Source organism: Pocillopora verrucosa, chromosome 5 (genome assembly GCF_036669915.1).
Source record: "Pocillopora verrucosa isolate sample1 chromosome 5, ASM3666991v2, whole genome shotgun sequence".
Taxonomy (NCBI): Eukaryota; Metazoa; Cnidaria; class Anthozoa; order Scleractinia; family Pocilloporidae; genus Pocillopora; species Pocillopora verrucosa.
The window spans coordinates 21865304-21890505 of NC_089316.1; the positions used below are offsets into that span (position 1 = coordinate 21865304).

Below are 25202 nucleotides of genomic sequence, written 5' to 3' on the forward strand. Positions count from 1 at the left end.
AATAAAGGAGTAAGTTTATAAAGAAACTGTGGTGCTGCGTCGGTGGGAGAGTATAGCAGGTAATTTAGTGTTAACAACTGGGTTGAAAACGTAAATTAGCCACCGTAAAGGGTAAAAAAGCTGACGTTTCGAGCGTTAGCCCTTCGTCAGAGCGATTAGAGGAATTGTTGGTTGTGTGTGGATTTAAATGTAGAAAGTGGAGCTACGCCATTGGTGGGTATATGGTGACGAGAAAACAGGAATAAATTAGTTGAATGAAAAGCGCTCGTTGATTCCGTGGGGATTAAGGGTGCCGATTTGGGATATAAATTTTTTGTTCTAGTGTTTTGCGGCTTTCCGAACTGCCTAGATGTAAGGAAAGGCCGCAAACTGCCATATGCTGTTTAGAATGATAAGGAAGATTAAAGTGTCTAGCGACTGGTTTGGATGCGTCCTTGTCATTTCTTTCCACATCGCGAAGGTGTTCTCGGAATCGGTCACCCAGTCGTCTTCCTGTTTCGCCGATGTATAACTTATTGCAATAAGTGCAAGTTATGCAGTAAATAACACTAGCGGAGGTACACGTAAAGTGATCAATGATCTCAATGGATCTTTTGGGTCCCGATATTTTCTCTACGTTGTGAATGAAAGGACAAGTTTTGCATCGTGAGCGAGCGCATTTAAAAGTTTATGTAGTGACGACTCCAATTTTCCGAAAAATCAGAGGTAATGTGCCAATTTTTCGATAAACGCGGCTATCCTGTTTCTGTCGTTCAAGCGGGCTACCACCGTCCCCAACAAATCGATCGACAGGCAGCACTACAAACGGCCGAGAAGGAGAACACTGACCGCATTCCATTTACTCTTACATTTCGCCATCACAACCACGCAGTTAAATCTATCATTCTTAAAAATTTTAAATTACTCCAAAACGATTCAGAGACTGGCACTATCTTTTCGCAACCCCCACTTATTTCATTCAAACGTGACAAAAACATAGGTAACTTTTTAGTCAGGAGTTCATTTCAAACCAATGACCAATCTGGAACTTTTAAATGCGTAAGCCTCGTACACTGGGGCTTGTTCATTTTTCTTTTTATTGTTATTTCTATTGTAGCAGCCTCGTACACTGGGGCTAGTTCATTTTTCTTTTTATTGTTATTTCTATTGTAGCAATTTCGTACACTGGTGCCAGTTCATTTTTCTTTTTATTGTTATTTTTATTGTAGCAGCCTCGTACACTGGGGCTAGGGCATTTTTTTAATGTTATTTCTACTGTAGCAGCCTCGTACACCGGGCTAGTTCATTTTTTTTATTGTTATTTCTACTATAGCAGCCTCGTACACTGGGGCTAGTTCATTTTTCTTTTTATTGTTATTTCTACTGTAACAGCCTCGCACACCGGGGCTAGGGCATTTTTCTACTTCCTTTTTTTTCAATAAAGAGCGCAGGGGGATGGGACCCAAGCTCCCTCGGACCCCTATTCCTACGGAAATGATTTACACAGCCGCTGTTTTAACTAGCAGGGTTTGGTCATACTGGTCATACTGTTAGAGTTTCCTGACTTTTCGGGTATGGTTAACTGTCTTTTAAAAGCAAAGGACTCGCACTTCGCGCCACTTTTAGCGCTTGCCTCTGGTCGATTGCAAAACGCAACTGAGAAAACCGCTTAAAATCCAAGCGACAGCGCTGTCCTTACACAGGTCTCTTCCAGGTTCATCATTGGTTCACTTATTTTTCTACGTCGTGTTTTGTCGGTTTTTTTTCTTTTTACCCTTTAAAGCGCCACCATCTAAAAACTGTTTAGATTCCAAATCTTGCATGTCACCTCATTATAAGTCGGTCCATGAGTTTAACGAAAAGTTCAGTCTTCTGTCACAGATAGCCTTGGGTTCAGGCATTCATTAACCCTTTAACTTCCATGAGTGACCAAGACAGAATTTCTCCTCACAATATCAAGACAATATCAAGAAGACAAGAGAGGAGAATAAAGAAAAGTTTTAATTAGGGATTATAGGTTGATCCAAACCCGAATTCTCCTAACTAACACCAAAGGAATTGACTGGGAGACAGAAAGGAGAATTACTTATAAGATCTTGGAAGTGAAAAGGTTAACGGATAACACGTAAGCGCGCGCTATTCAAAGTGATCGTCGCCAGAAATTTTCTTAATTTTGTTATTGACTTACTCCTCCCTTCCAACAAAATGTCAAATGACTTGCCTCATTTTTGACATTCAAATGCTTCTTTATTGAACTTACGAAATAGGTAAACAACTAATTAGGAGTGACTAAGTACATCACTAGGCTTCAGCTTTCTCGCACAGTTTGAGCTTCTATCGATGCCTTGTATAATGCACAATTGTGAAATCGGCCAATAGATGGAAACATAACCCTTTTTAAATCCTCCTTTCGCTGTTGTGCTATTAATTTTAACAGTATATCTAAAATGCATCGTGATGCTTGAACAATGAGCACAACTTATCGCATTCAAACGTAAAGGAAAACTTAGTCTAGATATTGGTGAGAGTAAGATTAAATCCGGGCCATAAAGGTAAAAATCTGTTATTTTAAGTCCTGAAAAACAATGTTTCTGATACAAAAAAAAAAGAGCTTTGATAAGCAATGCCTAAATAAAAATCCTAAAAAAAGTTTATGACAGAAAACTAACTAACATACTCGAGCAATCAGACAACCTATTATTCTCAAAGGTCTATGGATATGGTTGTAATAGCTTTATATCAGTCATCTGGCAAAAACCGATCGAGAGAAAATCTGTAAAAAAATCTCTGGAAATCACCTTAAAGAGTCTCAACTTTGACGTTAATGTGATGCCCACATTAACGTCCATGTTAGATTAAAAATATAACTTTCTATATTGCTGGTCATGATAATTTCAAGATATCTCATTAAAAGAAAAATTACACGAAAATCAGCTTGAGTAAGATATTAAGGATCAAAACATTTGAAAGTCCTTTTCCTTTAGAGTATCCAAAATCCTTCAAGCTCGTAAGAACAGTTCAGACGGGTGACAAGTCAAGTTTTGAAACAATAGAGATCGTTAAGGACTCTCGTTGATTTTGTCTTTGGCCATCTGTTGACTCTCCCTGCTTTAAAAAGAAGACTCTTGACAAAGTTTTCATCGGTAGCTTACTGCTTTCTGATCCAAATATCATCGTTAACTTCCTCGGGTTTGGTCTTTGTTCTGATATAGTTGCAATGCTCACTGCCTCAGCTGAAAAGTAAGAGTAAAAATTTAGGAAGGATCGTTGAGTTGCCATCGGGTGTTTTTCTTAGCTATGCAAAATTAAACAATACACCACAAAACTGGATAGTTATAGAGAAAATCTTATCTTTTTTTCATTCTTATCATGGTTATCATCGTAAATGTTGCAGCGACTGCATTTCATCTCAATTTGCTCGAGCAACCAAAAATTCCTAGCTCCATTGAAAGAAAAACAACATACAACAACTATAATTTTGACTTATGTCACTTGGTATTGAAAAAATGTTATAAACAGAGTAATTACATGGTTCAGAGTCTGAATTTCCTTGAAATCCAGGCTGACGTCATCACCAATGAGTACAAATGGTGCCCAGTACTTCACCTCCTCGTACTTTTCGATTTCTCTCATACACTTCATGGCCTGCTGGAGAGCTTCGCTTGCCTTCTTGCCCTTAGCAAGTGCATCGTAGAAGAAACTCATGAACTCCAGGGTTCCCTCGTCATCAATTGCCCATAAGGTTGCCACAACAGATCTGGCACCGGCACCCAAAAATGCTCGTGCGATGCCGACCACACCCTCGGCCATGACCTCCCCACGAGCACTGTGAGGACAACTTAGTACAACCAGTCGAGCCCGCAGCCCAGCTTCTAGGACATCTTTCATCGTCAGTAGATAGTCTTTTTCTTCTGGCTGAGAGTTTTTCCTTGTAGTGTTTGGTGCCAAGATGACTTCCCCAGTTTCCATTTTACCATGCACTGCAATGTGCACTAACGCCACTGATGACATTCGTTTTAACACCTCATCTTTTGTAGCCTTTTCTCCAGTGAGAGGGGAATGATTGAGGATGCGTCCAATCATCTCCACTTCTTTTCTTGCTCCCGGAAGTTGCACTAAACGTTTTCCCTGGTAGATGATATCTCTGAAAAATGGGTCGCCAACCAGCAATGCACCACTCTTCGTGTGGAAGTCAGCTGGGCAATCATGTATTTGTTGTAAGGTCGTCAAGGACGGAAGCACACGAATTGTGAAAGAATCACTTAGACACGATGACCTCGAGTCCTCCAATGCGGCATAAGGTACAAGGAAAAATGGCCCCTCCGGAACGACAGTTAGCTCGTTGCCTTCGATCAGATCAGTGATAGGACTGACGATGATGTCACGAAGCTTCTGCAGAGCACTTGATTGTGAGTACCTCACATCATCTCGGATCATATCTTTGGCCACTTGATCCTCTTTTGGCGAATCAGCTGAAGGATTTCCGCGTGTGACAGCATCTCCCCTAAAATTCTCCATAAGGGCAGTTTTGTTCAGTAGCTGGATGAAAGACTCCAATTCATCCTCACACTTATAATTGTTCACGTGAATCTTTCTCATTTGGATATTATCTTCACTGAGGCAAACCCAGAAGTAAACGCACGGTCCACTGATTGCTATGAAAACTGTGCTTGATGGAACAGAACTCAGGGAAAGGCACGAACCGCTCCTCCTGGAAGTATCTTCAGGCTGATATCTTGCGTCCATGAGATCTCTCAGAGCTTGAGCACGTCCTTTTTCTGCGGCAAGAAGAGCGTTCACAACTTTACCTTGAATGAGGCTTATACGCCACAAACCTTTGTATGCACTTTGGTGCTGATTACGATAGCAAATCTTCCACGTATCTTGAAATTGAAGACCGGCCCTGATATCATCATACACCTCTACACTCGAGTAATAGTAGGTAAAGGCCCTCATGGGATCTCCTTGGCACTCGAAACTTATACCGAGAGAACCGAGTGAGCATGCCTCTCCAGCCTTGTCTCCTACTTCTTTGGATATTTCTAGGTGACGTTGGTACGACTCAATTGCCCTTTTAAACTCTCTTTTACCGAGAAGAATTCTGCCGAGATGGCAATAACTGATTCCCTCTCCGGCCTTGTCTCCCACTTCTTTCACAATTTCTAGATGACGTTGCTGATACTCGATTGCTGTTTTAAACTTCCCTAGACCTTGATAAGCGATGCCGAGATTGCCATAGCTGATTCCCTCTCCAGCCTGTCTCCTACATCTTTAGCAATTTCTAGATGACGTTGATGGTACTCGATTGCTGTTTCGAACTGTCCTAGACCTTGATAAGCATTGCCGAGATTGCCATAACTTTGTCCCTCCTCAGCCTTGTCTCCTACTTCTTTAACAATTTCTAGATGACGTTCCTGGTACTCGATTGCCGTTTTGAACTGTCCTAGACCTTGATAAGCGTTGCCGAGATTGCCATAGCTTTTTCCCTCTCCGACCTTGTCTCCCACCTCTTTAGCAATTTCTAGATAACGGTTGTGGTACTCGATTGCTGTTTCAAACTCTCCTAGACCATGATAAGCGTTGCCAAGATTGCCATAACTGATTCCCTGTCCGGCCTTGTCTTCCAGTTCTTTAGCAATCTCTAATTAAATGACGTTGCTGGTACTCGATTGCTGTTTTGAACTGTCCTAGACCTTGGTAGGCGTTGCCGAGATTGCCATAACTTCGTCCCTCTCCAGCCTTGTCTCTCTCTTTCTTAGCAATTTCTAGAGAATGCTGATGGCACTTGATGGCTGTTTTGAACAGTCCTAGTCCTTGATAAGCGTTGCCGAGATTGCCATAACTTTTTCCCTCTCCGACTTTGTCTCCCACCTCTTCAGCAATTTCTAGATAACGGTTGTGGTACTCGATTGCTGTTTCAAACTCTCCTAGACCTTGATAAGCGTTGCCGAGATTGCCATAGCTTCTTCCCTCTCCGGCCTTGTCTCCCACCTCTTTAGCAATTTCTATATAACGGTTGTGGTACTCGATTGCTGTTTTGAACTCTCCTAGACCATAAGCGTTGCCAAGATTGCCATAACTGATTCCCTGTCCGGCCTTGTCTTCCAGTTCTTTGGCAATCTCTAAATGACGTTGCTGGAACTCGATTGCCGTTTTGAACTGTCCTAGACCATGATAGGCGTTGCCGAGATTGCCATAACTTCTTCCCTCTCCAGACTTGTCTCCCTCTTTTTTAGCAATTTCCAGAGAATGCTGATGGCAGTTGATGGCTGTTTTGAACAGTCCCAGACCTTGATAAGCGTTGCCGAGACTACCATAACTGATTTCCTCTCCGCTGTTGTCTCCCATTTCTTTAGCAATTTCAAGATGACGTTGATGGTACTCGATTGCTGTTTCAAATTGTCCTAGACCTTGATAAGCGTTGCCGAGATTGCCATAAATTTGTCCCTCTTCAGCCTTGTCTCCCACTTTTTTCGCAATTTCTAGATGACGGTTGTGGTACTCGATTGCTGTTTGGAACTTTCCTAGACCTTGATAAGCATTGCCGAGATTGCTAGAACTTTGTCCCTCTCCAGCCTTGTCTCCCACTTCTTTCGCAATTTCAAGATGACGGTTGTGGTACTCGATTGCTGTTTCGAACTGTCCTAGACCTCGATAAGCATTGCCGAGATTGCCATAACTTTGTCCCTCTCCAGCCTTGTCTCCCACCTCTTTAGCAATTTCTAGATAATGTTTCTGGTACTTGATTGCTGTTTTGAACTGTCCTAGACCATGATAGGCGTTGCCGAGATTGCCATAACTTCGTCCCTCTCCAGCCTTGTCTCTCTCTTTCTTAGAAATTTCCAGAGAATGCTGATGGTACTCGATTGCTGTTTTGAGCTGTCTTAGACCTTGATGGGCGTTGCCGAGATTGCCATAACTTTGTCCCTCTCCGGTCCTATCTCCCACTTCTTTAGCAATCTCTAGATGACGTTGCTGGTACTCGATTGCTGTTTTGAACTGTCCTAGACCATGATAGGCGTTGCCGAGATTACCATAACTTCGTCCCTCTCCGGCCTTGTCTCCAACTTCTTTAGCAATTCCTAGATAACGGTTGTGGTACTCGATTGCTATTTGGAACTGTCCTAGACCATGATAGGCGTTGCCGAGACTGCCATAACTTCGTCCCTCTCCAGCCTTGTCTCCTTGTTTCTTAGCAATTTCCAGAGAATGTTGATGGTACTTGATTGCTGTTCTGAACTGCCGTAGACCTTGATAAGCCTTGCCGAGATTGCCATAACTTTGTCCCTCTCCGGCCTTGTCCCCCACTTCTTTTGCAATTCTTAAACAACGGTTGTGGTACTCGATTGCTGTTTTGAACTGTCCCAGACCTTGAAAAGCGTTGCCGAGATTGCCATAACTTCTTCCCTCCCTGGCTTTGTCTCCCACTTCTTTAGCAAATTCAAGACGACGTTTGTGGTACTCGATTGCTGTTTTTAATTTTCCTAGACTTTGATAAGCGTTGCCAAGATTACCATAAGTGATTCCTGCTCCGGTCTTGTCTCCCACTTCTTTAGCAATTTCTAGATGACGTTGGTGGTACTCGATTGCTGCTTTGAGTTGTCCAAGACCATGATAAGCGTTGCCGAGATTGCCATAACGTCTTCCTTCTCCGGCCTGGTTTCTCAGTTCTTTAGCAATTTCTAGATAACGAAGCAGACCTTTACTATTCTTATCAATCTCAAAACTTGTCAAGAATATAGAAAACATGATTAAATGTACAAAAATGGAACGAAAATGTGTGTTTCAACAATGATTAGAATATTAGGCAGAACAATTAAATTCGGTAAAAAGTTTTGGTTTTCACGTCCCTTGCAATTAACATTTTCGTGGTGACCAAATCACCTTGCTTTATGTTCGACCATGAGTGCTCTACTTGCAAAGATAAACTTATTGACTCTCAGCAAGTTATTCCCAGAGCGGTAGAAATTTTTTATATAACTATTTCAAAAACTACACTGGGTCGCCTTAAAAAAATTATTTCCCCTTTTTGCCTCACCTCTTGAAGGGTCATCGTATATCTCCAGTTTTGAATCACTTGACGTAAATTGGCTTTTCTCTGTCGCTGAAATTACCAAGCGGAAAATATATCGATCTTTTCAGTGATCACAACTATGAGCAATTCCAACATGCACAGTATCCTCGTCACCCAGAATACCAACCTATTTAATAGATTCCGTAATACCTTTAAGTGTAAATGTTTCAAAGATAAGTGCACATGATTAAAGATATACCTAACTATTCGACCAAAAGGCCTAACAACCACTTCAAAACTATCATATAACGGTCTTCTTCTCTCACCTGTGACTGGAGGCTCATTGTTCAAGTCCAGTTCTTCCCCCGTTGTTAGGAGATTACTTTCTGCCATAGCTGGAGATAAATGGAGTCGATTTTAATGCGCTATAAATCATGGTTACAAATCAAAGAAGGAGACTGAAATGAAGGTAATCTAAAGAGAACGTCGAGAAAAAATAAAAGTCCCAAAGTTTCCTCTGTCACACTATCGTGATGGTGTGACAGCTCGAGTCACGTTCCGCTGTTTTGACTTAATTGGACGTAGAAGGAAAGCCTTTCGACCAATATTTCAACCGATAAACTCAAACTGGTGATGATTAAAGACACCTAAGACTCCTTACAGTTAGTATATTTTACTTAAACATAATGCATAGATAACCTTTTTTTTTTTACTTTATTATCATCATTAAAGTTTTTTTTTTTTGCGAACCACTAGGCTCTTTTAACCTAAAAGTTCGTTTTAAGTAGAAAGTTGGCATTAACTGTCAAGGGTCCAAGTACTCACTACTGAATCATTAAGGCAAACACAAGCGAGGTTTTGCGTAACCGTCACGAATTCTTTCAACACCCTTCCCCCCCGGCCTATTACGTAAAGAACTGCTTTCATATACCGTCACTCAGACACACCTATCCACCAAAGGTTTCAGTTACTTCATAAAGCGCATGTGTAACAATTTCCACAAAGCTACAGAAGATTCCATAAATTTTCTTTTGAAGGCGCTTATAAAATATGAAAAACTGAAAGTGGCTGGCCCATAAACAATTATGTCGGAGAAAGTAAATAATAAATAGTCTGTTCCTGTACGATTTTGAAGGGGATATTCGGGAAATATCTACTAAAACCGATTTCTGACCGAAAATCGGCTAGAAATAACACGACTAACCACCAAGAGGATACGTAACTTGAATTACTCAAGACCAAAAAAATTTACTTCCAGTCAAGGTCTATGTTTTTATTGTGCCAATTTTCGAAGAGGAAGTCGAATGATGCTCCCAAGCTTTCAAGAATCCAAAATAATTAACCGTGACGTTGGCGAGGTTTCGTTTTCGTACATGTTCAATAATTCGTATGAGTAACCACCTTGTGGATATGTAGTTTGAATAGTCGAAGACAAATATTTAGTTCCCTATGAATGTCTACAAGTTTTGCGGAGGAGGTCGAATAATGTTCGCAGGACTTCTAAGAACTAAAATAATTAATAGCGACGTCGGCGAGGTTCCGCTTTCATACGTAATAAAGAATTGGTTGTCATGGTGGTTCTATCCTTAAAATTTCACTTTTTTTAGCTTTTTATCACGATACTCCAAATTTCTCGACCCAAGAGTGCGAAATGTGTTGTTTTTTAATTCCCGCTAACATCCCACAAAAAAAAAACAAAACAAAACAAAACGATTGAAGCCGATTAAATATATCCCGTACACCGACATAGACCATTTATTTTTGTCACACGAGTGAAGAGTCGGATTTTTCCGGCGGTTTGGCTACACCGGAGTCAAAGATACGTCTTTGGTCAAAACAAAGAACAGCTCGAGGAGCATCTTGTGTTGCATGTAATACTTTTTTTTTCCCATGTAACAATTTCTTATTCTCAAGGTCCTTAAGAATGCAGAGAAGAAACTTGGCCATCTCTATCTCATGCTTAGTCAGTAATGCACATATCTATTGGGGTTTTACATACCCGCGCGAGGATACGAAATTTACCATCGAGTGTTGATGATATCGCTCACTCTTTCGATGAAATATTAAAACTCAAGAAGATCATAGATAAATTTTTATCAAGCAGTGAATATGTATCATCCTATTTATGATATATATAGATATCGAGATTAAACTTGAAACATATATAATTTTGAAACACATTTTAAAAGCACCGAACAGCGCGGGAGAGATCTACCGCACTGAAACTCACCTCGCCGAAAAGCTACCTCTAATTCGGACATTAAAATTTGACAAAATCTTGTTACAAGAAATACTTCTCTTTATTTAAAGTTGAATTCAATCTTAGAAACGTTCGTAGATAAAAGCAGTTTCGGAAAGTATTACCGTAATGTTTATAAATCCGATTATCATGACGTTGATATCTTAACATGTGAAGACGTACATGTAAATGACACGTGCAGTATAGATGTAATTTTTTTGTTCCATGCGAATCTATAATACTATCACAGTTACAATAAATAGCGAATTTTGCGACATAAAAATTGCTGCCGCGATCTAAAGATCTTTTTCATGGAAATGCATTGCATTTTTGTTTGTTTGCTTTGTTTTGTTTTATTTTACTTCGTTTCGTTTTCGAGAAATATTGGCTGGTTTCGACATTGACAAGAGCTATAAGTACAACAGGTCATCCAGCTCTGTCACGCTCTCATCACGTGCGATCACACACTGTTAACTTTTTAACTCCCAAGATCATACTCGTGATTGACAAATCTGACTCTCGCATCGCAGTCGTCCGATTTTGTGAGATTACAGACCGAATAGGACTCCACTCAATCCTATTACCATTATTAATCATATGAGAGAAATCAATGGAATTTTTTTAACGTGATGTAAGTGAAATATTTCATATCTGACAGCAGTAAATCAAGAAAACTCGATTGAAATTAAACCTAATTGTTTCCAGGCGCAAGGAACATTAGATTACGCGCTTTCATTTTGAAAAACATGAGCTCTAAACAGCTGTCATAAACTGGAATTTAAAAAATTGAATCGAACCTGTTAAACTGTCTTCCTCTGAAGCTCCCTATTCTCCAAACGATGCTTTTTGTTATTTCTAAATCCCTGAAAATACCAAGAACAATGTTTTGTTTTACAACAATATCGATGAAAACATGAAATATTCTATATTCACTCGTTTAAAACATTTACTAGTCTCTTTCCATGCCCAGTGTCGTGAGTAAAAGTTCCTTTTCTATTTCAGGAAAGTTGTTTGTTTGTTTTTATTTTTTTATTACTATTTGTTTAAATGTTTCTGCGTGACGATTATTTCATTCCGTGATTAAAATTCAGCTATTTCCCTCTCAGTGGAAAACACTCGCAATTCCTTTTTCTCCTCAGAGCAGGACACTCTCTGCCATTACTGGATCAAAAAGAATGATTTCAAACCGTGAGTTACATATCGTACCAATATCATTTTTCTTCGAGTGATCACCTCGAATCTTACTGGTTTGCCGAGCTCAGTCGCGAGATATCGAGGTCATAACGGGAAGGGTAGCTCCATATTTACAAGAAACCATGAATTATTTTGTTTATTAGACAAACACTATAGTCCTTTACTTGCAAAAAAAGTGGACTATACTAAAAAATGAGAATTTGATATTCCTTCATCCCCCTGACAAAGTGGCGCGAAAGACGAGTGACGTGTAAGCAGCTGATTGGCGATATAAATCACTGCAGTTTATATGACAAATGTTTTTTTTATCAACTTTCCTTGAAAAAAGCGTTACGATTTTCTCCAATTTTCATTTTCCGCTTTTGCCGTGACAACTTCGTAAAGTTACTATAAATAAGAACTGTGAACCTATTCCTTCTTCCCGCCAATTCTGCACTTAGGATGTTTGCAGTCAAAAGTGAAAAAAATCTCTAGTCAAATATGATGGTGCTATATAGATCTCATCCCAATACGATTATTTTTCAAACAATAAAATGTGTTCCTTCCTTCCAAGAAACAGATCCTGATTTGCATTTGATTTCACAGGCAGTCGAGTCCCAACAAGATTAAAAGGACACCCGTCTTCCTGATGTATCATTCATTAACTGCCTCTCACATGTAGAAAATATTTTGTTTACATCAAGATACTTCCTGTTATGAGATACATTTTTCTGTTCTGAACGATTATAATTTTTTTGGGCTGAATATTGCATTGAAATCTACTTTGTGAGAACAAATGGAATATCATGGTTTATAATCGGAGGTAGATATAAATTTAAAGAAATGCCATAAATAATACAGTAGTCTTGAATATTTTTTTCACAATTTTCCCCTTCTTTCGATTACAATATGCTATTCATTACTTCATTGGCTTTCCTCACCTTAAGAATGCCGCATTAAATTTCAAGAAAGCTCTTTTCCAGGACGGATACTCGACTTCTCGTCGTAACTAACGAAGAAGAGAGTCAAATCGTTTCGGGTTTTGATTACATTAAACTCAGAATACCATATGTACTCTTCCTAGAGAAATATCTGCTGAAGTTATACAAGTATTCTCCACCTGGAAATTCCATGCATCTCTGTGCATAGAAAACCTCAGTGCATATTACAGGAATTTTATGAATTAAATGTTTTCAATCTGTTTTTCCTAGCTCTCTCTCTCTCTCTCTGAGCCCAGCATTTTCTGACGCGTTCGAATTCATTAATTGAGGCTATTAACTGAGGCTATTTACTGAGGTGCATGTGAGACAAACGGCACACATGATATTGGAATCAGTAATATCAATAGAATATTAGTTGATAAACTCGTAGTAATGTTGTAGTTTCATAGATTCTTCATGGGTATGTAAATAAACTACCTTAAGACCTCTTCATGATGATAATCTATATGTCAGCATTGAGAAATAATTTTGTAGTTTAGACTGATAAGGAGAGGGGCTTAATTTTTTTTTCTCGGTCGTCGGAGAAAGAACGATTTTGATTATTTTCACGAGTGTGTAAAAGAGAAAAAATCTAGCCTGTTCGGAGGAATTTATGTCTTGACCTGCAGATTTAGATTTTTGAATATTTTTCATTCGACAATGGAGCTCAAAATTCACTTTCTTTCTTTATCTATTTTCAAACATGACACTTAACCACAATTCAGATCTTAGCAGTGTGCGTATATAAACAGAGCGTATGTCCTGGCTCATTAACGAGGCTCTAATTAAGGCCCTGAGGTCAACTTTCAGATCGTAAAATCCGAAGGTCAAAGATTTGAATCCTCGAGTGAATTCATTCTCTCACCCACGTTCGTGATGAGTAAATAAGATAGATATTTTATTTCATTCTTTAGACTCATGTTTCAAATTATTTCTATTTGTATCTTTAGTCAATACCCGTTTATCTAATTAATTGCATTAGGTCGCTATTAACTTATTCTGTCCTCACCTTAACTCCTGTGAAAATGTGACTTGCCCCACACGTGTGTAACAAAACGGTGCACTTGGTAACACCAGCAGTATTAAAGAAGCTGAATATGAGCTCATCGCACTCGAAACAGAAAATCATTTGTTTATTTCGTGATACACGATTCGATTTTGGAGCTATGCTATTTCATTATTAGAACGCCAAGTTGGGACTGGGCGTCACATAACATTTCTTAGTTTTTCATTTTCATTAATCCAGAGTATCGCACAATGATCTAAACTTCCAAATTTTTTTCCGCTGGTGGGGTGTGTCGTTAAACTGCCGCCTCTTTGGGTTGTATGTCGCCGAACTGCCTTGTGGGAGGTCGAGGGTTCAAGCCTAAGACTGGATGTGGGAAGATATTGTGCGAATTTCAGAGTACACCACACAAAAAGAATGACTGAACGGAAACGATTAGAGACAAAAGAGAGTACGAAATATTCTGTACTAGAAATAACGATCACAACTTTATTCCGTTTAACAACTTCAGACAACTCACAGCACTCCTCTGTAATTTAATCATTCATACAACGTGCCACAGCTGAGAGTTCTTTGGCCGAACTGATAGTCCTTTTACAGCCAGTTAAAAAGAACATCGTAAAAATATCGATCGATCACCTTACAACTTCGATCAGGAGTACAAGTGGGAAGGGGGTTTAACCCAATAACTCCCAAGATCTCATTAGTAATTCTCCCTACGGTCTGCCATAAAATGCTCATGATTTCAATTTGGAGAATTTGATAATGGATTAACTTTTAGTCCCCTAATTTAGTTTTCTTCTTTATTCTCCCAACTTGTCTGCTTGATTCTGTGTTGATATTGTAAGGAGAAGTTCTGTTTTGGTCACTGATAGGAGTTAAAGGGTTAATCGGACAAGGGAGGAGAGGGTTCACCGTTTTTGGCGAGGAACAAAAAAAAATAAAGAATTGTAATACGGCAGTAATAACCAGGTGCATTTTTACGCCGTTATAAACTGCTAGCTACATATGACACTGTAGACAGATGTGAACCTCTCATACAAGACTACAACAGGGTTGAAAGTTTTGGAATAGAAGATTGAGGCGAGCTAGGCTAATAACCCTTCGAATTGTTACTTCAACAGGCAGTTCTGATTTTATTACTGGGTGAATTGATTTGAAAAAAAAATTATCTAGATCAGATCGGTGTAGCGGATCCATGGTTTGCATCTTCAAGAAAAACACAACATTTTTTGGCTTCTCTGGCACACCGCAATGTTTGGCGAGAGAGGGATTTTGAAAGAGCGTGACAGCAAGGAACCAGCGCTGGTTGATCGCTTGGTGAGAATTGCGTGGTAATCGGAATGCACGGGCCCGAGGACGACTTTTAACAAAACAAGAAAAATCAATAAACAAACAGACAAAATTTAAGTAAAAACTAAACAAAACAAAGGCAAAACGACGATGAGATTACGGTGGATATGAAATACTCGGTCAAGCCAACTAAAATACAATATCAACCAAATAAGGGATGAGAAGAAAGAAAAATATCAATTTGGGGATAATAAGTTGATCCAATACTAAATTCTCTGAACTAACATCATAAGAATTGTATTGTTGGCAGCAAGGAGAACTAAAAATTTGATCTGGGAGATTATCTGCCCAATTATATCGCTTTTGTCATATTTTCCTAGTCAGCTCTTCATTTTGGACATATGACTTTCATCATCTACAGTAGTGTCCCCTTTTTTAATTTTAGTTGAAAAGGCATCGAGCAGTTTTGATATACAAGGCTGATAATTCAATACTGTAACAACCCAAAGCCATATTTTCTTCTCAAGGAAGATTTTGTCTTCTTCTTATGTTTCACAGATGTAGATGAATGCACAGTTAGTGTTCACACTTGCCTTAGAGGAACAGCCATTAACACTATTAGTTCATACAACTGTTCTTGTAGCCTTGGTTACGTAGGGGATGGAAGAACAAGTTGCTATGATCTGTCAGCCGGTTAGTAGTTTTTTTCTTTTACAAGTAACGTGAAATAATTTGAATTAAAACTGCAGAAGGTACCTTTTTTTTTAATCTCGTACTATCTCAGATATTTTCGTCTGACTTTAGATGCTTAACTGAAGATTGCTCTTCATTTTTTAGAGATTAGGGCGGGTAATGATTCAGAAGAGTGAATCTCAAAGAAAATAAGAATGTGCTTTAGTGAAATAAAGACAAATAATAACAATAAAAAAAGTCATCGAGTTTGTGAAATAAAGACAGATAAAAAAGTTAGCCAAATTTGTGAAAAATATATTGTTGTTTGAATAATTAACGCAGCATGGCTGCCGGTTGTAAGACCTATAGCCAAGCTGGCGGTCAATTGCCCAGTTGAGTTCACAGGCGGGTAATTTGCTGAGGACTGGAACCCAGTTCCTCTTCACCTCTCATATTACATAAATATTTATTATTGATTCAAACCATTTCTATTGAACCTTATCAAGGGATTATGAATAATGATTAAGTCTAGCGCATTTCTATTTTATTTGTTTTTTCATCCTTTACGCGAATCTGATGTTTTGCCCATCCCCAAAACGAAGATTTTTCCTTCGATACTGAGTTTGTGGAATTCAATTTTCTATAGCGAATATAAATTTATCTTTGCAAGTGATGTTGTATGATCCTCTTTACTGGTGCACTACAGAGGAATTGTATCAGTCAGTGAGACAATTTAGTGGCTATTTCACAACTGGACTTTATTTCTACAAATATCACGTGCAGTGAAGTGTAAGTTTTTCTCAGTAAATAAAAATAATAAATGATAGAAGCTTACTGCTTAACATTTACGATATTTTAAAAAGTCCCGGATAAAAACATAAATAAATAAGTAAATAAACTGGTACATATGGTTCCGTTGTATCACTTGGTCCATCAGAGAGCCTATCCCGGCACTCAATTGTTATCTTAATTATTGTTTAAATCTTTGGCAAACAGCATTAAAGTATGACTTTAGAAGAGGTGAATCGTCCCATTCCAGGCGAATAGAGTCGATTCGACACCATTTTCAACCCTGCCTCGTAGCAGGTTGAGGAACAGTTTCTACTTCTTGAAAATCAACTTCCGGTATTACATTTTCACATCAAGAGGGACGGTTTATTCAGATTTCCAGTATCACGACACCACATAGCCGCGAATTGACTTCCGGTAGGTCGATGCTCCTTAGTGACAAATATAGTTAAAGATCAACCTCACTTGAGTTTAATCACTATTGTCACTATCATTGTTACCGATATTATCACTATCATTACTGTGAAACTATTGTCATACCATTTCCCGTGTGTATCACGTCTAGGTTTTAATTACCTGTGAGTGTTTGTATGTTTTATTAGTTACGTTGTGTACTTGAAGTTCATGTTTATATCATTGTGCATTGTTACTTAATTTATGTCGAGTAATTTGTCATGTTTTTTGCATAAATTTAGTCTTGTGTAGCAATAGTTACGTCCAGTCTTATGAAGCAGCCTCGTCGCTTTTTGAATGCCTGTAAGGCTATGCACCGCTAAGGTGAATGTTTTTCTTTACTGTGAGTTTATTCATAAGATGTCGCTAATACCCAGTCCTCCCCAACAAAATAATTTAATCATTGACTCTTACTTCACTAAATTTTTTATTCCTTTATACTTTTATTTGGTATATATTTCCCTTCTCCTGCAGCTTTTAAACGGAAGTGCATTCTTACTACTTTTAAATTCATCTGTTAGTTGGACGTGGAAAATGGACTCCTCGATAACGCTAATTTGGCCGCAAAACGGTCACTTGTCACGATTGTCATGCTCATTATTCCCTTTTTTTCTCCAAAACTTTGTAGACGTCTTTGCATAAAAAGAATTTTTATCCTTTGACCAATTGAAGAAAATAACCCATTAGGTTTTTTCTAGAGGGTCTCAATGGGGTGATAGCTTTTACGGCTAACGGTTAAAATTTTGGCCAATTTACGGCTAACGGTTAACACCTTTCCATTGTTTCTACCAGAATATTCATTGTCATTGCCATTGTTTCTACCATATATTTTTCACGGTAAACATTTTTTTACGACTAAAGGTTAAAATTTGTCAATTTTTACGCCAAACGGCTAAATTTTTTGGCCGTTTTACGGCTAACGGTTATCCCCATTAAGACCCTCTTTCTGCAACTGTTACTTTAAAGCTTGCATCAGATTTTTTCCTTCTGTTTTAAGAGAGATACTTTGTAAATTAAACATACGTCCGTTAAAAAGAAGCAATTGTGAAAAAAATTAATAGTACAATTTAATTGTATTAAAAAAACAAGACAGCGACAACAACAAAAAAAGAATACGTTAAGATAAATAAACGTTTAATCGTTTGTCTCACGATGAAAGAGTCAGGCTAATCAATCTTGTATTGATCACGACCTTTCGACTCCTATGCTGCACGTCCTTGTCAGCATTTATCTATAAACCACACTGGGCAAGAACACAATTGGAAGTTTTGACATATTTAAATACTAGAATATTATAACCAGCCATGGGTGCTTAGTTTTAAGGGGGGTAAGCTTTAAAAGAAACTCTGGTGCTGCGTCAGTGGGAGAGTATAGCAGGTAATTTAGTGTTGACAACTGAGTTGAAAACGTAAATTGGCCACCGTAAAGAGTTAAAAGGCTGACGTTTCGAGCGTTAGCCCTTCGTCAGAGCGATTGGAGGAATTGTGGGTTGTAGCGACGAGAAAACAAAAATAAATTAGTTGAATGAAAAGCGCTCGTTGATACCCTGGGGATTAAGAGTGCCGATTTGGAAGATATATTTTTGTTCTAGCGCTTTGCAGCTCTCCGAACTGCCTAGATGTAAGTAAAGGCCGCAAACTGCCATATGTTGTTTAGAATGACTAGGGAGATTGAAGTGTCTAACGACATGTTTGGATGCGTCCTTGTCATTTAATTCTACGTCGCGAAGGTGTTCTCGGAATCGGTCACCTAGTCGTCTTCTTGTTTCACCAATGTATAACTTATTGCAATATTGTAATATATTGCGATGTGTGCTTAGTTTTAGTTCTAAATTCAGTGCACTTTTAGAGAAATTCAGATAAACGTTTCCCCTGTTTTACCCCGCGGCAAAAATAATCGAAACTGTACCGAGATAAATGGCCCTTCCCTGTTGCGATATTTTAGGGAATTTTTTTTACCTTTACATTTTATTTAATTTCTTACCTAGTTTTTGCCTTTTTTTTTCCCTGTTTTCATATTTTTTTTGTTTGCTTTTTCTACAATTTTTTTCGTTTTAGTTCTTGGTTTTTGTTTGTTTGTTTGTTTGTTTGTTTGTTTAATTTCCTTTTTCTACCATTTACTCGTAGTTATTTGAGAGCCCTTAAACACTACCTTCACGTTAACTTCAAGCAAATTTTGTATCTCGTCAGATTATCATCTGTGACTCATTAATTCCAATTGCCTTCGTCTTCCGTGAATTTATAATAGCGTCGTTGATTCTTTGTTTTTCTTTGTCAATCAACACTCATCTCCTTCCCTAGATTAAAATCAACTATAAGTTACACACATAGAGGCACCTGCTTTCCTTACCAACAAAATAATGACCAATACTGGACAACTTTCACTTTCTTTGCAGCTCCTTGTCCTTCACTTAGGCATTATGGGTCAAGACTTCTGACAAACATGTATATTTTTGTTATAGAGCTGAACAACTTTTGCACTTGTCACGAACTTACGCTAGCCTGGATCTGAAACCATAACATCGTCTTAAATAAATTGAACAGCGGCGCGGTTCCATGATGTGTACATGTCTCAGTGAAAACAAGTAGATAGTGCAAGCTTAAAAGTTTCGCTACAGACCGTTCCTTAATTGGATGCCAAAATACTCCGTGAACACCATATTTTATCACTTCCTTTTTCTCACAGCAATACCAATTTGAGCCGATTGCGCTCCCATTGTGTGGAAATTTGTGCTGCTCGGTGCTAAGAGATAATCGTCTTCTTAAAAGGGATCCAACGGATGAGTGTTTAGCACAACGTACCGGAAATTTTTAGTTGTCGCCATTTTAGCAAGCGTCCACTGTTGCTATGGATTCACGAGCGAGCTGGAGGCATCTCCAAATGTTATTAGGCTCTGTCTCCTCTCTTGATTTCTCAAATTAGAGTGTGCGGACTACAAAGTTCTGGACAGTACTGACAGAAAAATTAATTACGAAGCAGGGCGGGAATGTGACGACGATGTCGTCCGAGGATGGTTCCGTTTCACCGGAGCAGCAGGTTCAAGGATGGCTACGAGATCGTGCATCGCCGGGCAGGTGTAACCCGCAAATTTCGGTCTGGTTAAATTGCAAAGATCCATCTGTTGCCGACGGAGTGGTGATAAGTAGCTCTGCTAATTCTTTATTTACTAATTCTTGGGCTTTTCTTTTTGGTAGCGAATTCACAAACAAAACGATGTTTCGATTTTTCCGTAAAAAAAGGCTGTTTCTGCAGATTAATCAACTTGCAAAAAAAAAAAAGAAACGTTGTTCTTTGCTTAAACACAACAAAAGAGCGGTAAGAATACGTGTACGCCACATCGAGAAATATCAAACCCTCGGTGAAACCGATAACTTTCCTTTCACAGATAGATTTTGGAGGTACTTGCCGAGAAGCGACAAAGTTCTTATTCATGGAACTGGAAGGCCCTGTGACTATGATATAGTAATGCGTAAAGCGCTACGTGAGGACAAGGTGTCAAACACCGTTTATTCCGAAAAAATGGAATGAGCTACTTCCAAACTTAAGACCTCCATCCGTGGCAGTTTAAAAAGCGAGGGGTAGATTCAAATATCAAATGAAGAGACTCCTCGAACGAGTAAGACTTGTGAAGATATGGTCGCGGTGATACTCGCAATAAAGCAGAAAATTAATATCAGGAGATTATTGAGGAGCTTGCATGCACTCTTCTGGCATCCTGATGAGTTCATTACTTGTTTTTGACAAAAAATATGCGAAGAGGATCGCCTGCAAACAACTCATGAGATTCTCATTACATCTAAACAACTTAAGTCAGTCCTATAACGGGAACGAGTTGAATTACAGTTGAATTGTTGTTGGGTTGAAATGTCATCAGAATCCCGACATCGTGCGGTATTGAACAAAACGAAATCTTTAGTCGAGTTCTTTTAGGTTTGCAAATAGTTTCTTTATTGGTTATCACATTCTTCACCAATTCAAACATTTGTCAACTTTGGAGAATATTACTACGTTATGTTTTCCTAATATTTGTATTAACTCCCCCTTGAAAGCTTATTTCGATTACATTACAAAGCCATTTGTTGAAATGAATTACATTTTCAGTATAGGAGCTTGTTATTGTCCTTGTTCTGTTAGAAAAATTGTCGCTACCTAAGTTTAAATAACGCTACTTGAGTAATACATAAACAGGGTAAGAATTAGGAGAGCCGAAGTACTCAATTTATGCAACACTTGGGGATGTAAGCGTCTTGTGGGCTGTTTCGACTTTTTTTGAAATGAGTAGCCTAAGGATTATACAAGAATCCAGCGCTAAACAAAGTATATCACCAGAAGGACAGCGTTTACAGCGAGAGCAAGTCGACGAAGCCGTATCTTGCGTGACAAATACTGAGTAAACACGTGGCTTCAATCATTGCATAATCACTCCTAATTTATGCATCGTGCTCTTTCAGCACGGTAACTCCATATGTAAATTTCCCTTAGTCACGTGACGTTTGAGGAAGTTAAACGATGAAATTAGAAGATCCTCGCAGCTAAGAACACTACTGAAACTAGTAGTTGTAAGTAGGACCTGAAAAAAATTTCAGGCCCGTACGGGATTTGAACCCATGACCTCTGCGATACCGGTGCAGCGCTCTACCAATTGAGCTAACAAGCCAACTGGGAGCTGGTCAATGAATTGGGTACAAATAAACATCCGAGTGAATGAAGATTTAGATATATGAAAATTCACATATTTGCACTGCGGTGGAAAGATGAAATTAGAAGATCCTCGCAGCTAAGAACACTACTGAAACTAGTAGTTGTAAGTAGGACCTGAAAAAAATTTCAGGCCCGTACGGGATTTGAACCCATGACCTCTGCGATACCGGTGCAGCGCTCTACCAATTGAGCTAACAAGCCAACTGGGAGCTGGTCAATGAATTGGGTACAAATAAACATCCGAGTGAATGAAGATTTAGATATATGAAATATATTTCAGGTCCTACTTACAACTACTAGTTTCAGTAGTGTTCTTAGCTGCGAGGATCTTCTAATTTCATCTTTCCACCGCAGTGCAAATATGTGAATTTTCATATATCTAAATCTTCATTCACTCGGATGTTTATTTGTACCCAATTCATTGACCAGCTCCCAGTTGGCTTGTTAGCTCAATTGGTAGAGCGCTGCACCGGTATCGCAGAGGTCATGGGTTCAAATCCCGTACGGGCCTGAAATTTTTTTCAGGTCCTACTTACAACTACTAGTTTCAGTAGTGTTCTTAGCTGCGAGGATCTTCTAATTTCATCTTTCCACCGCAGTGCAAATATGTGAAGTTAAACGAATTGCTTGAATCAAGGAGTGTCTATATCGAGCTCAGTGGTTAGATATTGTCTGGAATCTGTGTTAGATTTTTGTTAATTCGCTGGAGTTGTTGGTTACTTTACTGAGAGGTAAGAATTATATTAAATATAGATAAGAATTTAGCCCACATTATAGTGTAGCCTCGCCAGACGGCACGTACTAAAACCCGAAACAGCGAAACGAAACCACCGAAACGAGCGAAACTACCGAAACGAAACCACCGTAACGACCGAAACGAAACCACCACAATAACCAAAACGAAACAACCGTAACGACCAAAACAAACCACTACAACATGGCAATCGAGAAAACGATCCTCCCGTGAGTTAGATTAGACCATAATCGAAACGAGACGAATGGGTTTCATTTTATTATCATTGCTGTCAAAGCAAACTTTATTGCGACGTAGGAAATCTACATACTAGCCACCTGAACTACATGATAAGCTGATAGCTTCGTGTTATTCCTTGAAGTTTCTTTCAATACCATCGTATACTTTATTTAAATACTTTATTTGAAAAGTATTTATGTCTATAACCTTTAGATCTCTGGTTCAATTCCGGTCTAGCCATCCTTTCAATGATGAAATTTCAAAGTTCACTGATATATCAGTTTATAACCTTTGGATTTTATCGATGGTTCGCTTCATATATTTCACAGATATATATGTTTGTATTAATGTTTGAATTTATTTATTATGTATCAGTCATATGGTGGGTCGAACTTGATTTTGATGTGGGGCTAAGTTACTGGGTCGAAAATGAAATGGGGTGAAACTGGCGTATACCAATTCATGTGCGATCGATTTTTGAGATTATTCGTGATGTGTGAAAAGGCTAAATATTTTTATGTGACTGAGTGTTAGAGAGGGGTATAAGGGACCCTCTGCCAATGAAAAGATAGAATTTAAATTCTTAGAAACCTTTGAGCTCAGTTCTTTGTGATTCATTATTAATCTTTCTCGGTAAGATAGATAAGTAACCACATCATACTTGTAATGTGCATTTCAAGCCAAAAATTTTAATTCCAGTATTTGGCCAGTTGTCTCTTGTTTGCGGAAAGAAGAAAAACTTTCCCTTCCATATTCAATAATTTTGATTTTTCTACATAGGACTTGCTATGAAAAAGCTGATTTATCAAGAGCATTCAATCAATATACAGTAGTGTGTGAAGTTGACATGATAAAATGCAATATCTGAAGCTTATGCTGCATTTATCAAGATTATCATTTAGAGATCAATGTCTGCCTGCCTATTCTAAAACTTTTGAAAACTCAGAGAAGCTCGAAATAGCTGAATGCCTCTAGAATATGTATAATAAAACAATTATTGAATTCAGTTTTTGATATCATATCAACCTCATTCAAAAATTGCTTATTACCCTGGTATCAAGACCATGGATAGACCCTGGTCAATCATAGCTCTGCCATGGTTGTTCAAAGGACTTCCTGTTGTCCAATTCTGTTTGTAATAATACTCTTGATTAACAAATCAGACAACTGTTATCAATTAATCAAAACTATGACAAAATTGGAGAGAGAAACTAGACATCAGTTACATGTTTTCAATTTTTTACGCCTAACGGCTAAATTTTTTGGCCGTTTTATGGCTAACGGTTATCCCCATTGAACATTCTTTCTACAACTGTTACTTTAAAGCTTGCATCAGGTAAAAGTAAAAGAGAATTTATATCGATAAATTATTCATTCTATGATCCAGATCGTTTTAAATTATCTCCTTCTGTTTTTGTAGAGATACTTCGTAAATGCACGTCCGCTCCAATGTAAATCTTGCATCGGCTCATCATACTTTAGGTTACCTAAATTTCAGTCTCATTTTACTACGCCTCTTAATAAAGTAGATAGGGTTGTCCCCCGAAATTCTATCGATCTACTTTTAGAATTATGGCAAGGTAAGACAACGTTCCGAAATTGTCCAGTTATAACTTTTTACCCTGTTTCTTGTGGGAGATTAAAAGTCTTAGCCAAAATTCATGGATGCCCGAAACACCGTGACACCGCGCGCCGCTCTGTAACACTGCCGCCTGGCCTAAACGGAAAGCAATATATATCATCGTCCTAAACCAGATGAGCCCACGACATATCAGCGGCATCTTGTATGAGTATCCGCAGTTTACAAAGTGACTTCCGCTTTTTCTTGTTGACGCGTATTCACAGTGTACTCGCGTGTTAGGAAGTTCGCGTAGTGCGTCTGAGCCAGTTTCTGCCAGATTTGAACAGAAAAACAGGTCCTTTGTTGGACTGTAATGATACTTTGATCGATAGCGCTGTTAACGAAATGTTTGGCCGGTTCGTAAGTTGTCAACCTGGTTTAGGTCGATCTCATACAAGATGCCGCTGATACGTTGTGGGCTCGTCTGGTTTAGGACGATGATATATATTGCTTTCCGGCCCAAACTCGATCCATTCCAAGCCATTTCATTTGAACTCCATGTTATTAAAAAGGAGCAATGGTGAGAAAAATAGATACGTCAGGCTTCATTGACTACCACTATAAAAAAAACACAAGACAGTGACAACAACAAAAAAAGAATACCTCAAGATAAATGAACGTTTTTAAATGTTCATTTAAACGATTAAAATCGTTTGTCTCACGATGAAAGAGTCAGGCTAATCAATCGCATATCGGATCACGACATTTCGACTCCTATGCTGCACGTCCTCGTCAGCATTTATCTATGAACCACGATAGGCAAGAACACAATTGGAAGTTTTGACACATTTAAATACTAGAGTATTATAACCAACCATTGGTGCTTAGTTTTAAGGGGGGTAAGTTTTAAAGGAAACTCTGGTGCTACGTCAATGGGAGAGTATAGCAGGTAATTTAGTGTTAACAACTGAGTTGAAAACGTAAATTGGCCACCATAAAGAGTCAAAAGGCTGACGTTTTGGAGCGTTAGCCTTTCGTCAGAGCGATTGGAGGAGTTGTGGGTTGTAGTGACGAGAAAACAATAATAAATTAGTTGAATGAAAAGCGCTCGTTGATACCGTGGGGATTAAGAGTGCCGATTTGGAAGATAAATTTTTGTTCTAGCGTTTTGCGGCTTTCAGAACTGCCTAGATGTAAGGAAAGTCCGTAAACTGCCATATGTTGTTTGGAATGATTAGGGAGATTGAAGTGTCTAACGACATGTTTGGATGCGTCCTTGTCATTTAATTCTACGTCGCGAAGGTGTTCTCGGAATCGGTCACCTATTGTAATATACTGCGATGTGCGCTTAGTTTTGGTTCTAAATTTA

General features: G+C 38.6%; 2 protein-coding genes across 4 annotated transcripts in view; one reads left to right on the top strand and one right to left on the bottom strand.

The window, feature by feature from the left end:
• Window positions 1–25202, top strand: part of LOC131781145 (uncharacterized) — a 93083-nt gene that overhangs the window by 51090 nt on the left and 16791 nt on the right. Inside the window, exon 1 of one of the 3 annotated variants that reach the window (XM_066167644.1) lies at window positions 21934–22030. The exons of the other annotated variants lie outside the window; for them this stretch is intronic. The gene's annotated coding sequence lies outside the window, so the exon portion shown is untranslated. Of the gene's footprint in view, window positions 1–21933; window positions 22031–25202 lie in introns of those variants that run through there. 3 annotated transcript variants of the gene reach the window in all.
• LOC131797874 (tetratricopeptide repeat protein 28-like) lies at window positions 2844–11054 on the bottom strand. Its single transcript, XM_066166499.1, has 7 exons — window positions 11030–11054; window positions 8320–8388; window positions 8018–8083; window positions 5928–7661; window positions 5645–5864; window positions 3508–5242; window positions 2844–3212 (listed from the first exon to the last, which is right to left on the bottom strand). Exons 2-7 carry the CDS (start codon window positions 8384–8386, stop codon window positions 3201–3203), a joined length of 3834 nt encoding a protein of 1277 aa, XP_066022596.1. The 5' UTR covers window positions 8387–8388; window positions 11030–11054; the 3' UTR covers window positions 2844–3200.

Bases quoted from the DNA above. Each gene is read 5' to 3' on its own strand.
- LOC131797874 (XM_066166499.1), bottom strand. From the start codon at position 8,386: ATGGCAGAAAGTAATCTCCTAACAACGGGGGAAGAACTGGACTTGAAC. The intron at 8,084-8,319 runs GTGAGAGAAGAA...TGGTAATTTCAG, and splicing joins CAATGAGCCTCCAGTCACAG to CGACAGAGAAAAGCCAATTT. The intron at 5,243-5,644 runs GTACCAGCAACG...CTAAAGATGTAG, and splicing joins CAGTTCAAAACAGCAATCGA to GAGACAGGCTGGAGAGGGAA.